At 36.1% G+C, this 13,776-nt stretch overlaps 1 protein-coding gene across 1 annotated transcript in view; it reads right to left on the reverse strand.

Annotated features, from left to right (window-relative positions):
- Positions 1-12,779, reverse strand: part of LOC114467464 (dnaJ homolog subfamily C member 5-like) — a 13,171-nt gene extending 392 nt beyond the window's left edge. The window contains exons 1-5 of the mRNA XM_028453777.1: positions 12,613-12,779; positions 3,596-3,774; positions 2,739-2,952; positions 2,490-2,661; positions 1-1,765 (exon numbers count right to left, since the gene is read on the reverse strand). The exon at positions 1-1,765 is cut by the window's left edge and continues 392 nt beyond it. Of these exons, the coding sequence (XP_028309578.1) occupies positions 1,668-1,765; positions 2,490-2,661; positions 2,739-2,952; positions 3,596-3,702 (591 nt within the window). The 5' untranslated portion in view covers positions 3,703-3,774; positions 12,613-12,779 and the 3' untranslated portion in view covers positions 1-1,667. The remainder of the gene's footprint in view (positions 1,766-2,489; positions 2,662-2,738; positions 2,953-3,595; positions 3,775-12,612) is intronic.
- Positions 12,780-13,776: the final 997 nt, after the last annotated feature.

Consider the following 13,776-nt stretch of genomic DNA (forward strand, 5'->3'; position numbering starts at 1 on the left):
AATGTTTCCCAATGAAATCAAATGTTTGAATAAAATTAATTCAAAATTAAATAATGAGTGATGATCCCTTTATTTTAGATCCCTTTATAAAACATAATCTGTGCTTCCAATAGTTCACATTCTTTAAAATCATTTGTCAAACATTTGGTTAAAAGTGAGTTTTGTGTTGAATCAGTTTGAATTTTCTTTACAAAAAAATAAACGTTTTTATTTGGGAGTGAACAGTTTTTCACTGAGAGACATTTTCATCAAACCGAGTCTTTTCTGAGCTTCATTTACTCTCAATTCAATCACATTTCATTTACTCTACTCTTTCAAAATAAAAGTTTTCCCACAAACCTGCAGATTCCCTGAACACGTGTGAAGAGAATCCACAGGTTTATTGCACTTTATTCTCACAATTCGCATAAACACGTCGTGCACGTGTTTGAAACATTACCAACGTTTTTTTTATAGTGGTTTTATGTTTTTAGAAAAAAGAAAAATAAATGGATTTACAGACACAAATAAACACAACCACTGTTTCTCTAAATCTGCAGCACAAAGAAAAGCTACAAACGTAACAAAGATGGACTTTAACTAAAAAAAATAAACCTTCACATAAAAGATCCTGCCTTCATTTAATCACATTAATAAGAACATCTACAGATGGACACACACACACACACACACACACACACACACACACACACACACACACACACACACACACACACACACACACACACACACACACACACACACACACACACACACACACACACACACACACGAGGAGTGAAGAAGAGCAACAACACATTCATCTTTAATTGTGCATTTAAACTTTTATAATGTATCAAACTTTTTTCCTCTTTGTATTTATTACTCATTATTTTTAAAATATTAAAGAATCATATTTGTATTATAATGATTTGAGTGTTTATAATTTGGTATCATTTGAATGTTTTTTGAAGGAAGAGGAACAGTCAATGCACTTTTATTGTGAAAGGATGATCATGGGCAACAATTTATTTCTTGAGTTTTTTAATGACTGAAGATTAATTTATGAAACAGCTTTACCAAACTAATAAAGTGCTTTTTAAAAGTAAAAACCCTTTGAACTGCTCTCTTTCATATTCAAATGTAAATAAATAAGGTTTGAATTATTAAATATTGTGGCCTTGTAAAACTGTCGTCACTTTAAACCAGACCAATAAAAAAATAAACCAGTTTAATTTCCACTGAGAACTTTTGAAGGAGAAAAAGTCAAACTTGTGTGTAGATTACTACAGATTATTTATTAATTATTACCAAATAATTAGTGGATAACTTTGTACAAAACTGTTCCTCGGGCCAAAGCGGATCTTTGGACGGCCAAATTTGGCCTGCAAACCTCAAGTTTGACCCCTGGTTTAAAGGATGTGTGTATAGCAGGAGAGAGCATGATGTGATGTGTGTGTTATTGGAGGAATTAATGTGTTTGTGTGTTTACGCACAGCTTCACAGGAATCAAACTACAGACCTTTAGAAGCTGTGCTGCTCCATCTTCATCTCCTCCTCCTCATCATCATCATGTGTGAGCTGATGATGATTGAAACATTCCTTCAGTCCATCTGCTCCTTATAATTCATTTAAGAGTAAAACATTTAACTGGTAGAAGTGATGTGTGTGTGTGTGTGTGTGTGTGTTTAGTATGTGTCGGTCTTGTAGCTGTGGTGTGCGTCGGAGGTGAGCTGAGTTGTTTCTGTGGCCGATGACGGCTGCATCGTGATGGGGTCGCTGGCGTCTGCACAGGAAACACACACAGGTTAAATAAATACTGACCCCTAGTGGACACTGACAGACTATGGAATAAAAACTCTTAGTTCTTTACTAAAAACAAACATCGGATGAATGTGAAATGACTGATAACCATTCAAAGCAAAACACCGCTACATTAACTGCAGCTAAACGATCGAGGACGTTTTCTGACAACAAATATGACATTTTTCTTTGTAAAATATGAGCCTCGTTCTCACAAAATACTGTCTAATAGACGTTAACCTCTGTTTAGGTAGAGGCGTAAAATCTTCTAAATGTCCTTATTAGTAGATATATGTCTAATAAAACACATTCAGCCTGATTTTTAGATCATTTAGTAGATTTTTCAGTCACAATAACAACTTGTGCTGCTTTTTGTTGCTCTAAAAAACTAGAAAAGTTAAAGATGTCGATGTAAACCTCATTTTATTACAGAAAGAGGACAGTTCCAACTCTGTAGTTTGGTAGTAGACAATGAAGCAGAGAAGAAGAGCTCTCCCTTAAACAGTGTGCTGACACGCTCTGGAAGTTGAAGTTAGAAAGTTAATCACAGACTGTTGAGGGACTCCTATCCTCAGGGTTAGAGCTGCTAAAAGCTAACTAAAAGCTGCTAAATTACGTTAGCTATAGATCTTCTAATATGTCCATTTCAAACAGTTTATTTTGTAAAAACAGTGGAGGATCTCTTTAAATGAGTTCTTCTCCTTCACCTCTGTCCTCTGCAGCCAGCTGAGCCTCCAGGTCCTCTGGTGACACGTAGAAGTCTGGTTCCTGGTCCATGGTGGGCCGTGGTTTGCATTTTCCACAGCAGCAGTTACAGCAGCAGCACAGGCAGCAGCAGAAGTAACAGCCTGTGGACAGGCAGCAGAAGACGAAGAGCGCCTGGAGGAAGAGGATGAATAAAAGGTTGATGAATAAAAGTGAAGGAAACTAAACAAGAAAGCGTTCCATGGACCCACCTTGGCCCACCAGCTGGACAGAACAAAGTAGGTGTTGACGTTCTCCTCTCCAAACTGCTCGGCCACGTACAGCCCCAGGGAGCCGTATTTGTCGTAGATGTTCTTCTTGGTGGCGTCCACCAGGATGGAGTGAGCGTTGTTGATCTCCTTAAACTTCTCGGCAGCGTCAGGGTTGTCTGGGTTCTTATCAGGGTGGAACTTCAACGCTAGTTTCCTGTTCCACAGGAACAAGAAGAGACGATGAGCAGCTGTTTGTCTCCCTCTAGTGGTGCATTAACGTTCATCACTAATTAGCTTTATGAACATGATTGTAATCACAATTTATTAATTATTTAAAATTATGATATAATTTTGAAAACATCTGTTGTAATCATAAGAGAGTTGTAATTAAGTTCAGATAATTGACTTTGCATTTGTAATTACAATTTATTATAACTTCTATAAAAAGTGTTAATGCCAAATGTAACAATTATAGATTATTAATTTTCTTAGAAAAGACAATCATAGAACCTAAAAACTAGTGCAAATATGATGAGGAAACTGGGGTGAAAATGCAATAAATGCATGAAAAATGAGAAAAAGGGCGACTGTGGCTCAGGTGGTAGAGGGGTTGTCCTCTGATTGAGAGGTTTATGGTTTATGTGTCGAAGTGTCCTTGGGCAAGACACTGAACTCTAAGTAATTGAGAAAATAATTGTAATTTAATGTTGGTAATTGGGAAAATAATTGTAATTAAATGTTAGTAACTGAAAAAATAGTTGTAATTGAATGTTAGTAATTGAGAAAATAATTGTAATTGAACGTTAGTAATTGAGAACATCAGATGTTTTCAGTTGATTATAATCAGATTTATGAACCTGTAGCATTTCTTGATGTCCTCTGGCGTAGCGTTCTTCTCCACCCCCAACACCACGTACAGAGACTCTCCTGATGTAGAGAGAGTCCTCTGTCTCTGATGGTCCATGGTCTCTCTCTCTCTCTCTCTCTCTCTCTCTCTCTCTCTCTCTCTCTCTCTCTCTCTCTCTCTCTCTCTCTCCTCTCTCTCTCTCTCTCTCCTCTCTCTCATCTCTCTCTCTCTCTCTTCTCTCTCTCTCTCTCTCTCGTCTCTCCTCTCCTCCTCTCTCTCTCCTCCTCTCTCTCTCCCTCTCTCTCTCTCTCTCTCTCTCTCTCTCTCTCTCTCTCTCTCTCCTGTTGAAAAAAAAAAAACACCTTTCAGGTGAGGCAAAAATGGCAATAATTCATATAAGCAGGAAAAGCGGGTAGAGAACAAAGAAGAGTAAGAAGCTGAAACTGTTCAACATAAGGACAAGACTGGCTAGATTTTAGATTTTATAAACACATTGAAGACTTTTAAACAGCGCTTGTGTTTTAATTATATTGTTTGTTTGTTTTTACATAAGTCTTTATGAGTTAAACTTTATTTAATAAAAAAAAACATACTGGGTTTTTAATGCATCAGCACTTGGATCTGAATTGGAAAAACTAAAACTGTGTAAATAAAGTGTTTTGTAAAATCAAAAATCTCTCTCTCTCTCTGAAAAAAAACAAAAACTATGAACATTCCACAACAGATATTTTAATGAATATAGTTCCTATATTAATAAATATATTTATTTAGTTCTATCCAGTGACTGTGAGACCTAACCAGCAGCAGCTGGCACTCCAAGGTTCTATAATAATAATAATAAGTTACACAAACAGCAGCAGATGCTTCTACAGACTCACTACGACGCCTGTCAACACATTGGTTTAACACCTCCATAAGCCCCGCCCACTGCTCAGCCTCAGATTAACCAATCACAGCGCAGACTCTGGCCCACTCGATAAGGATTACCCAATGAGAGCCATTTGTCTGCACCCTTCAGGGATTATCACAACACTGTGTGTGTGTGTGCGTGTGTGCGTGCGTGCGTGCGTGCGTGCGTGCGTGCGTGCGTGCGTGCGTGCGTGCGTGCGTGCGTGTGTGTGTGTGTGTGTGTGGAATAATCACATTCAACAACCTGAGCAGTGTCGGCCAATCAGATTTGGTCTCAGTAATGGGAACATCAGTAAAATCATCTCAACAAACACATTACATCATCAACAACTAGGGATGTAACAATATGAAAATTTCACACCACGGTTAGTGACCAAAATTATCACAGTTATTGGTTTAACGCGGTATTTTTAAAATGTCTTCAAAATGTTGAAGAAACACTGATAAAGTGAAATAATTTCACCAAAATGTATATTTAAATAGATTTGTTATATATTAAAGTCTTAACAATAACAACCTGAACAAAACACTGCAAAGTTAACATTAAATAAGTATAAAAAACTGTATGATAAACATTAAATACAGTAAATAAAAAAGACTGTGTAACATTAACAATAGTCAGAAAAAATGTATCAAAAATGCAACATTAACAATAACCGCAGTAAAAAAAAAATGTTTTATATAAAAATGGTTCGAAATAAACATTATAGTAAAAATAAAAATACATTTTTAAAAATCTCAAAATCTCAACAATGCAATAATGACCACAGTTAAAAAAACAAAAAAAACAGATGAAAAAAGCACAAGTGTAATTTCACATTAAGTAAACTTGAATAAGTTTATACCACTATTATTTATTTTTTAATGAAATACAGCAAGAAAGTGAGACACTCAGTGAAGTCACTGATGGTAAAAAAAAAGAAAAAACATCTCCTACAGGTAGAGACATAACGTTCTCTACCAAACACCACGTCTGAACAATCACACGTTTACCACAACTCTTAAAGAGTGTGTGTGTGTGTGTGTGTGTGTGTGTGTGTGTGTGTGTGTGTGTGTGTGTGTGAAACGCTGTGAGGATTTTCATTCAATCCTCTTTGAAAGTAGAAAAATGTCTTAATGGCCGCTAGTATCACGTCCTCCCTCTGCCATGTTTTCTTCACAACATAAGAAGTGCACGTTGCACGCTGCGCAGACTGATAAACTATCTCACCAGTTTTCCACACCGTGGTTATGGACCGCGACATTACCATGGTAATTAAAACATAAACGGTAACCTTCACCGTCGGAAATTTTACCATGGGAGAAAAGAGTTCCTAACTTTGATTTAAACATGTTTACATTGGATGATGACTTCAGCTCTGCTGCAGTTTGTTCCACTTATTTGTTAATAAATAAATAAAAATAAATTGCAGCCTTTGCAATTAGAAAATCACATTTTAGAATATCGCGATAATATCGGAAATGCAATTAATCGTTCAGCCCACAAGTCAAAAAAATAGCACAGTGTATGCCCGCCTTAAGACATTACAGACAATCACATTAATTGCATAAAATGCAAATTATCGGCCGATCCGATAGAGTCGATCAGATCAATGTAAAGCCTAATATCTATCCATGTTTGTTCACACAGCCAAGGAACAATTACACAATTTGTGTTTTGTGTGTCACAAACAGCCATGAGAGGAACAGAAAGCTAATGGTGATTGTGTGACGCACGCACTCACTCGCACGCACACACGCACACACACACACACACGCACGCACGCACCCACACACCCACACACACACACACACACACACACACACACACACACACACACACACACACACACACACACACACACACACACACACACACACACACACACACACACACACACACACACACACACACACACACACACCCTGCTAAACAAGCATGAGATGAAACAAGTTCACTGAATAAACACAGCTGTCTGTCACTCACTCAGATTCAGAACTGGGTTTTTCTACCACTGGGTAAAAATCCAGTAGCAGTATTTACTTATTTTCACTGAAAGGACTTAATTAAGCTTTAAATATATATATATCAATTAGTGATTGACCGATTCATCGGCCGGCCAATTTAATCGGCCGATTTTTGCGTGTATCGTATCGGCCGATGTGCGCTGCCGCGTTCGCCGATCCACTTTATTAACTCACTCAGTGTCATTGACGAGATAACTCGTCATTTCAAATCCAAACGCTCAGTGCCATTGACAAGAAAACTCGTCATTTGCGTTTTTTCACGGGGATTACTTGAAAACACCCTGGCGGAGGTCCCTCATCAATATCTAAGATGTGGGGTGTTGTAGTGACCAACTGTGCCCTGAAGATGGCAGCAGTGCACCTTTAGATGAGAGATTAGCCACTGATGCTCCCCAGCAAAGGAGGAAGAAGCAGGAACGAGTGAGATTATGGCGCTACAGAGTGATATTGTGACGTATCCAGCAGCTCACAGCTCCACATACTAACACAGAACATGTGTGGACCCGAGTGGATTATTGATAATGTTGTGATGGTGAGATAAAACCATCAACTAACCGGACCAAACGTGTCATCGATGCATGTCGGAAGGAGGGGGGGGGGAGGGAGTGGGGTACAAAATACCCCCAGCCTGTGAGCCAGATAGCAAAATAATAGGTGACATGTATAAGGTAGCAGCACACCTTTGGATGAGAGATCATTCATGCTCAGCAGTGCTTAACGGGAGAGGAGGAAAGGCGTTTACGAGACAGAAAATGGCGCTACGTACGAGAGTTGACGTTCCCAGCAGCGTACAGCAGCACACACTCGACCAGAGCATGTGTGGAATTCATGGATAGTGTGGCGATGGTGAGATAAAACAATTTAAAAAATGGGGAACACAGTGACACTGTATGTCTGGGAGGAAGAAGAAGTTGCATGTGTGCAGACTGACAGGAGCGCCAAAATACAGTAAGAAATACATTCAAATCTGACACAGATAGATAAATAATAATAATTTTGCCATCAAAAGCCTGGTCTCAGTGTTTTTTTTTGTTTTATATAAGGAAACAATGTTCAGATGTTAAAGTTGTCACTAAAGCAAAAAAATAGCTTTAGTCACTGACAGGGTTTTTCTTTAGAAAAAGGCTTTTTTCTCAGCTTTTTGCTCTGAAACTGAAGATTTGTGTAAAACTTGCTCTATTCAATGGCTGATTACAAAAGAACAAAATGAGCCAGAAACAAATTATTTTCTTTTTTTTTTGATGAAAGTAGAGGCTTTAATCTTTCAGAATCTGGTGTCAGATTTCAGATAGTCATAGTAGAAAATATTCTGTGGGTCTTTAAAATCAGTCAAAATGCTCAAAAATGGCTGGTACTGAGGGGGTAGAAAATCTGAAAATGGCTGGCACTGAATGAGTTAACAGAGCCGCTGCTCCATTGCTGCAGAGAGCAAAGCCCCTCCCCCCACTAGCGAAACGTTAAAGAAGCTCTTCAACCCCAACGGCAAGTTTTAAACTTTCAAACCATCTTTTAACGGTTTAACTTATCTGTTGTTCCGTGGTTTGTCTTAGCGCTTGTAGTTAACGAGCAGCTGGCTGGAGGTTTGGCTGTGTGTATGTGTGTGTGTGCGTGTGTGTGTGTATCTGTTTCTCACACAGCGCTGCGCTGAGGAGAGGTTTTAAAACTTTTAGAATCAGTTTACTAATTGTCTGAATATTTATTCCTGTTAATGTTGATGTAATTTAGAACAGAAACTAGAACAGTTTGTTGCATAATGCACATCTGACATCACGTTATTTTCCTCTATTAATTTATGTTCTGGGTTGTGTTGGAATGGACTATTATTCATGGTTTCTTTTTGTATTTAATACTATAATTATATATATTTATACTCAATAATCCTGTAAATAAAATATATCTTCAGTCAGGCCAGCTTTTGTCAAAGCTAGTTTCAGGACAAGGACGAAAAGTTATCTTTCATAATGTCTCACTTTAATCTTTACTTGTTCTTGTTCTACTCTGAACAACTAGATTTAAAAATTCGTTTGTAATTGACGAAACACGACAAAATAATTCAAATGATTTTACTATTCATTTAAAAACAAACATTAATAAATGTTTCTTTCTATGATGTTTACCAAACATTTGGTTAAAAATCATCAAAAATTGCTTTTCAGTAACTTTTTCTCCTCTTTATATTTTAAACAGATCACGTTGTCACTACAGAGCGTGTGAAAGACTTAAACTCACGTCTTCAGAATCTCAGTAATCCTGGTTTTAGAATATTATTCTGGAGGCTAAAGAGAACAAACTAATCACATCTAAAGAGTATTGATCTGTTTGATTGGTGTGATGAAGGTCAGAAAAAAGAAGAAGAAACCAACAATAACCCAGGAAAAGAAAGTGAAGGTGAATATGTGACAATCACAGGACTGTCACTGTCACATGATCATCACTCCAAACAAAACTCGGGACCTAAAGAGAAACTTCCTTTGTCACTGAACACTGACATTAGTTTGTTGTCGTGTTTAAGATCTGCACCTAAAGCTCCACACATCATTATTATCTAATCAATACAACATTATTAGAGGGGGTTAAGGTTAGATACTAATGTGTTTGTTGCCCAAAACATTTAGAGCAAATAAATAGACACTGTCGGTGGTTCTTTAAAGTGTTTAAAACTGGAGGAAATCAATGTAGAGCCTCCAGTGTTGACTTTAAACAGACAAACTACACAGAATATTTGCATTATAAATAGTGATGCACTGAACAATGTGGCCACCAATTATTTTCAGCCTAAACAGGATGTTGTGATAACCGTCAGTGCCCAATCCATTCTGATAGTTTCAGATCCTTAAAACGCATGTACAAAACACATTTACCCCTGGTCAGCCTATTTTACAGCAGTTCGTGTACTATAAAAGGCTGAAACCCTGCTATTTAAAAATAATTAGAAATGTATGTTTTTAGTGAATTCCGATTTATTTTTGTTTTTATTTTATTTTTTGTTTGGTTTTTTGTCAATGTTGTGTATTGTGTTTTTGTCCAATTTTTCTATTTTTAACAATTAAAAACACCACAAAACACCACATACTGTATTTGCTTGTGTACTATTAAAATATCTAACGTCATATGGTCGGTTTAGGTTCAAATATCACATCCCAGCAGTTCTGTCGTAAGGATTGTGAGTGAAGAAAGTGACGTAGTCTACGTACATGCGTTGAAAGGATCTGAAAGGATTGGACACTGATGATGACGCAGCAAACTCTGCGGCTGAGTAAAAACTATTAAAAGTTCACTCTCATCAGGTGACATTTATGTTTCAGTGTCATGTCGACGCCCTGACCGACGCCTCCAAACAATCCTGACGCATCAGCAGCAGAAATATGACTTTATATCTGTCAGTACAGGTTTCACTGTTATCTTTCAGATCCTCTACACTTCATCATGAGTGTGCTTAATCTGTGTCACAGATTATTACTTGAATGTGGGAATAAAGCAGCAAATGTGGAGAACCCGTTTATAGAAGCAGAGCTGACAGAGACGTCACAGTGATGAAGCAGAGGAGATGCTCTTCATCAACTACTTTAATACACTTTGTGTTTCTATAATAACAATAATAATAATAATAATCAATCAATTTAAGACAAATTTACTTAACCAATTCACACAATCAGCAACATTTCAATATTTTTGGCACGATTTTGAGATGTTTAATATGTCAGTAATGACATCAAATTAGTAAAAACCTACAGTGTTGAGACAAAGGCGCTGTCCATATAAAACCTAATAATTTGAAAGTAGATTCATGTGTTTTGTTCTAATGTGGGGCAATTTAAGCAAGAATATGTTGTTTGATAGACTACAAGTAACATGACTTCCTTCACTCATCATTTTAGCAGTTTATGCATTTAGGGATGTCCCAATACAACTTTTTCATTTCCGATGATACCGATATTGCAGCCTTGCGTATCGGCTAGTGATGTAACGATTCATTCAACTCGCGATACGATTCAATTCACGATACTGGATTCACAATATATTTTACAAAATGGGACTATAGACAAATGATGATTTAAAAATATTCCTTTATTTTTTGGGGGGAAAAATACTGTACTATTTTATTTTTATTTTTCATTGTCAAAAGAATCCCTTGATAAACTATTCAAAACAATGCAATTTAACTAAAAATAAATACTGAATGAAATAAATAAAGGAATAAATATATATATTTATCATCACCAGACTGAGGACGATATTTTAGCCGCATATGAAACATAAATTTATTGGCACATTTGTGATTAGCTTTAATGAAAAGACTTGTTAATTAAAAGGTTTTACAGTCATTTTAAAAACAGCTCGTCACTTATTGGACACATTAAACATTATTAATCACGTCATAGTTTTGGTGAATAAATAGAGGATAATCTAATCTCCAATAGAAATAACACTAAACAAACAGCAGCATGTGACACTAAGATCTGCAGCTGGGAGATAATTTTAGGTTTGAAGTGTTAGACTCAGAGAAAGTGTGAGTGTGGCGGAGGAAAAGGCGGAGCTAATCATCTGCAGCACTTTACGGACACTTCTTTTATTGCTATATTTAATCTTTTCATGTAGCAGGATATTAAAGTGATTATTTCATTCACTGCAGTGACTTCATGTAGTGACCTGCTGCTCTTTAATGTAAGAATAACATGAGTGGTTTTCACATGAGTCAGAGTCACCTTCTTCTTCAACATATCATCATCATCATCATCATCATCATCATCATCATCATCATCATCATCTGCTTTGTGTGAAGACACCTCAGCTACAATACACTTCATGAGATAAGACAATAAAAATGAATAGTGAATATAAAAATGACTAGAAAGTGAATTTTATTATGCATAGAACACCAGAGGAATGACAAAAAGAGCTGCAGCCTCCAATAAGTGAAAGTGAAAATTACCAAGAAAACATGAATTATTGTGTAAATGAAACTCAACAATATTTGCAGGTGCTCACAGTTTTCTCAATGCTTATATTCCACGATTGCAGTCATTCATTTTTAATGTTAAATTGAAAATTCTTTAAAAATTCTTCAATTTTACTCAAATTATGACACAATATTTTCCTTAATTAAATAGAAATTGGTCAAAAAAATCTAGGAAATTTAAAATAAAGACCCTGTTGGTCACTTATTGCTTGGATTTAGTCGGTTTTGTACATATTTTGTGTTTTATGTACAGGTAGAAGAGTAAACTGGGGAACAATAATGTTGAAATTATTCGTTTTCTTGCATAAAATCTGTGGCACACTTGATTCAAACTGCTCCATATTTGACCCCTGAACTAAAATGAGTTTGCCTCTTCTGATCTAAAGGGCCAGATTTGGCCCCCGGACCTTTAGTTTGACACATGTACTTTAAGCTAACTTTAAAATAATTAAAATGAGTGGAATGGAATAATTTCCTTTTTGTGGGACAAACAAATATATACACATATGGGTAATAAATTAATAATAATCATGTTAACAGTCCTCATGCTGCTATAATGACAACCTTTCCCCATTGTTGGACTAATGTGTGTAAATATATAACTATATATGAGTGATATGTTGCTTTCTTACTGATATCAGAGCTTGTATTTTATTTTATTTCTCTCTCTGTTTAAAGCATATTAAACTTTCTGTTTCCATTGGACAATACCTTCATAAAATCACATGACCATCAGAGTCCACCTGACAGCTTTTATTGATTCTGACACTATTAAAGTATCTTATTCCGTCTGATCTTCACAGACAGACACAGACAGACACAGACAGACACAGACAGACACTAATAATCCGGATTTGTTGTGTGATGTGTTCATATTGAAATACTATCAGATGTATTAAAGTTTAAATACACACTGAATAATTAAATAAACACTCCAGGCTATGTTTACAGTGTTGACTGATTTATTTCAGTGAGTGAATGAACACTGAGGTAGTGAAGAGGAATCAAAGCGCAGTTAAAGCGGATAATCTCCATCAGAACAAGCATCCATGTTGTCACTGTGTAAACCGGTCAGAATAAAGCAGCTAGCTCTCAGTTAGCCCGATAACTAATCCAAGGACAATAACTCTCAATAACTGCTTATTTCTTACCTTTTATTAAACGGTGCCGCCGTGTGTTGTGTCCTTTAAAGCCAACGAGTGTCCGTTAATAATAGCATCACTCGGTTAATCAGGGAAAGCATTGAACGAGCAGCGGAGGGTCACGGAGCTAACGGCTACAGCGGGAGCGCGCCGTCAATCCGGTGACACAAAAACCTCTGATGACCAACTGCGCTGCGCGCTCCCGCTGACAAGATTACGTGTTACCACGTGACTACAGGACGTTTACCAATAATAATAATAATAATAATAATAATAATAATAATAATAATAAAAGCAGCCAATACTTTATGGTCTGTAGTTCTACTGACCGAATGTATTTAGAAAAACAACTTCACTGGTCAAAACTAATAATGTTCTCGAAGTAATGAGTTTATTGATTAAAAATGATGATGGAAACATTCAACAAAACACAGATTTATAGAATATGATTAAACAAGATATAATACATTCCAAAGTTATCCCTAAATTAAGACAGCTTTATATGAATTATGTTGAATTTTGTAACCATAAGTGTAACAACAGCTTTATAAGAAATACTTTTTTGACTTCCTGTTCCACTAACTCTGCAAAAATAGATTATATCCTCAAAGATTTTAAAATGTGACAAAACGAAAAAGAAGCAAATACTTAGTTTATTCAGTTTTGCCCAAAAAGAAATAACTTCAGTTTAAGATTATGAATGATATTTACCCTACAAAGGTATAATTGAGACATACAATACTTAATTTGGAGGTTGGTTTCTGTGTATTTTGGGAGGCTGGAACTGAGGATTTGGATCATTTTTTTCTTTTTGTGTGACAGAATGCAGAGTTTCTGGAGCAATGTTCAGATTTGGTTTCAATCAAGGGATTCAACCTAATATATTCACTGTATCAGATTTGAAATGTGGCTTGTTTGTTGGTAAGAAGATTGATTTTGATGTGAATAATATTGTTTTGTTAGGAAATTACTAAATTCATTAATGTAATTTCTTTAAATCAAAGCCTAACTTTACACACTGTTTACATGCTTAAACCTTTATATTTTCTTCATGGCAGAAACACCTCTAGACTTGTTTCATTTAATGAAAAAAACTTTTTCAATAGCCCAATCTGTTGTTTTATTGTAAGTACAATGTTTTTGTATATTCTTTATTTTTGTTTTGTCTATAAT

Source organism: Gouania willdenowi, chromosome 7 (assembly GCF_900634775.1).
Source record: "Gouania willdenowi chromosome 7, fGouWil2.1, whole genome shotgun sequence".
Taxonomy (NCBI): Eukaryota; Metazoa; Chordata; class Actinopteri; order Blenniiformes; family Gobiesocidae; genus Gouania; species Gouania willdenowi.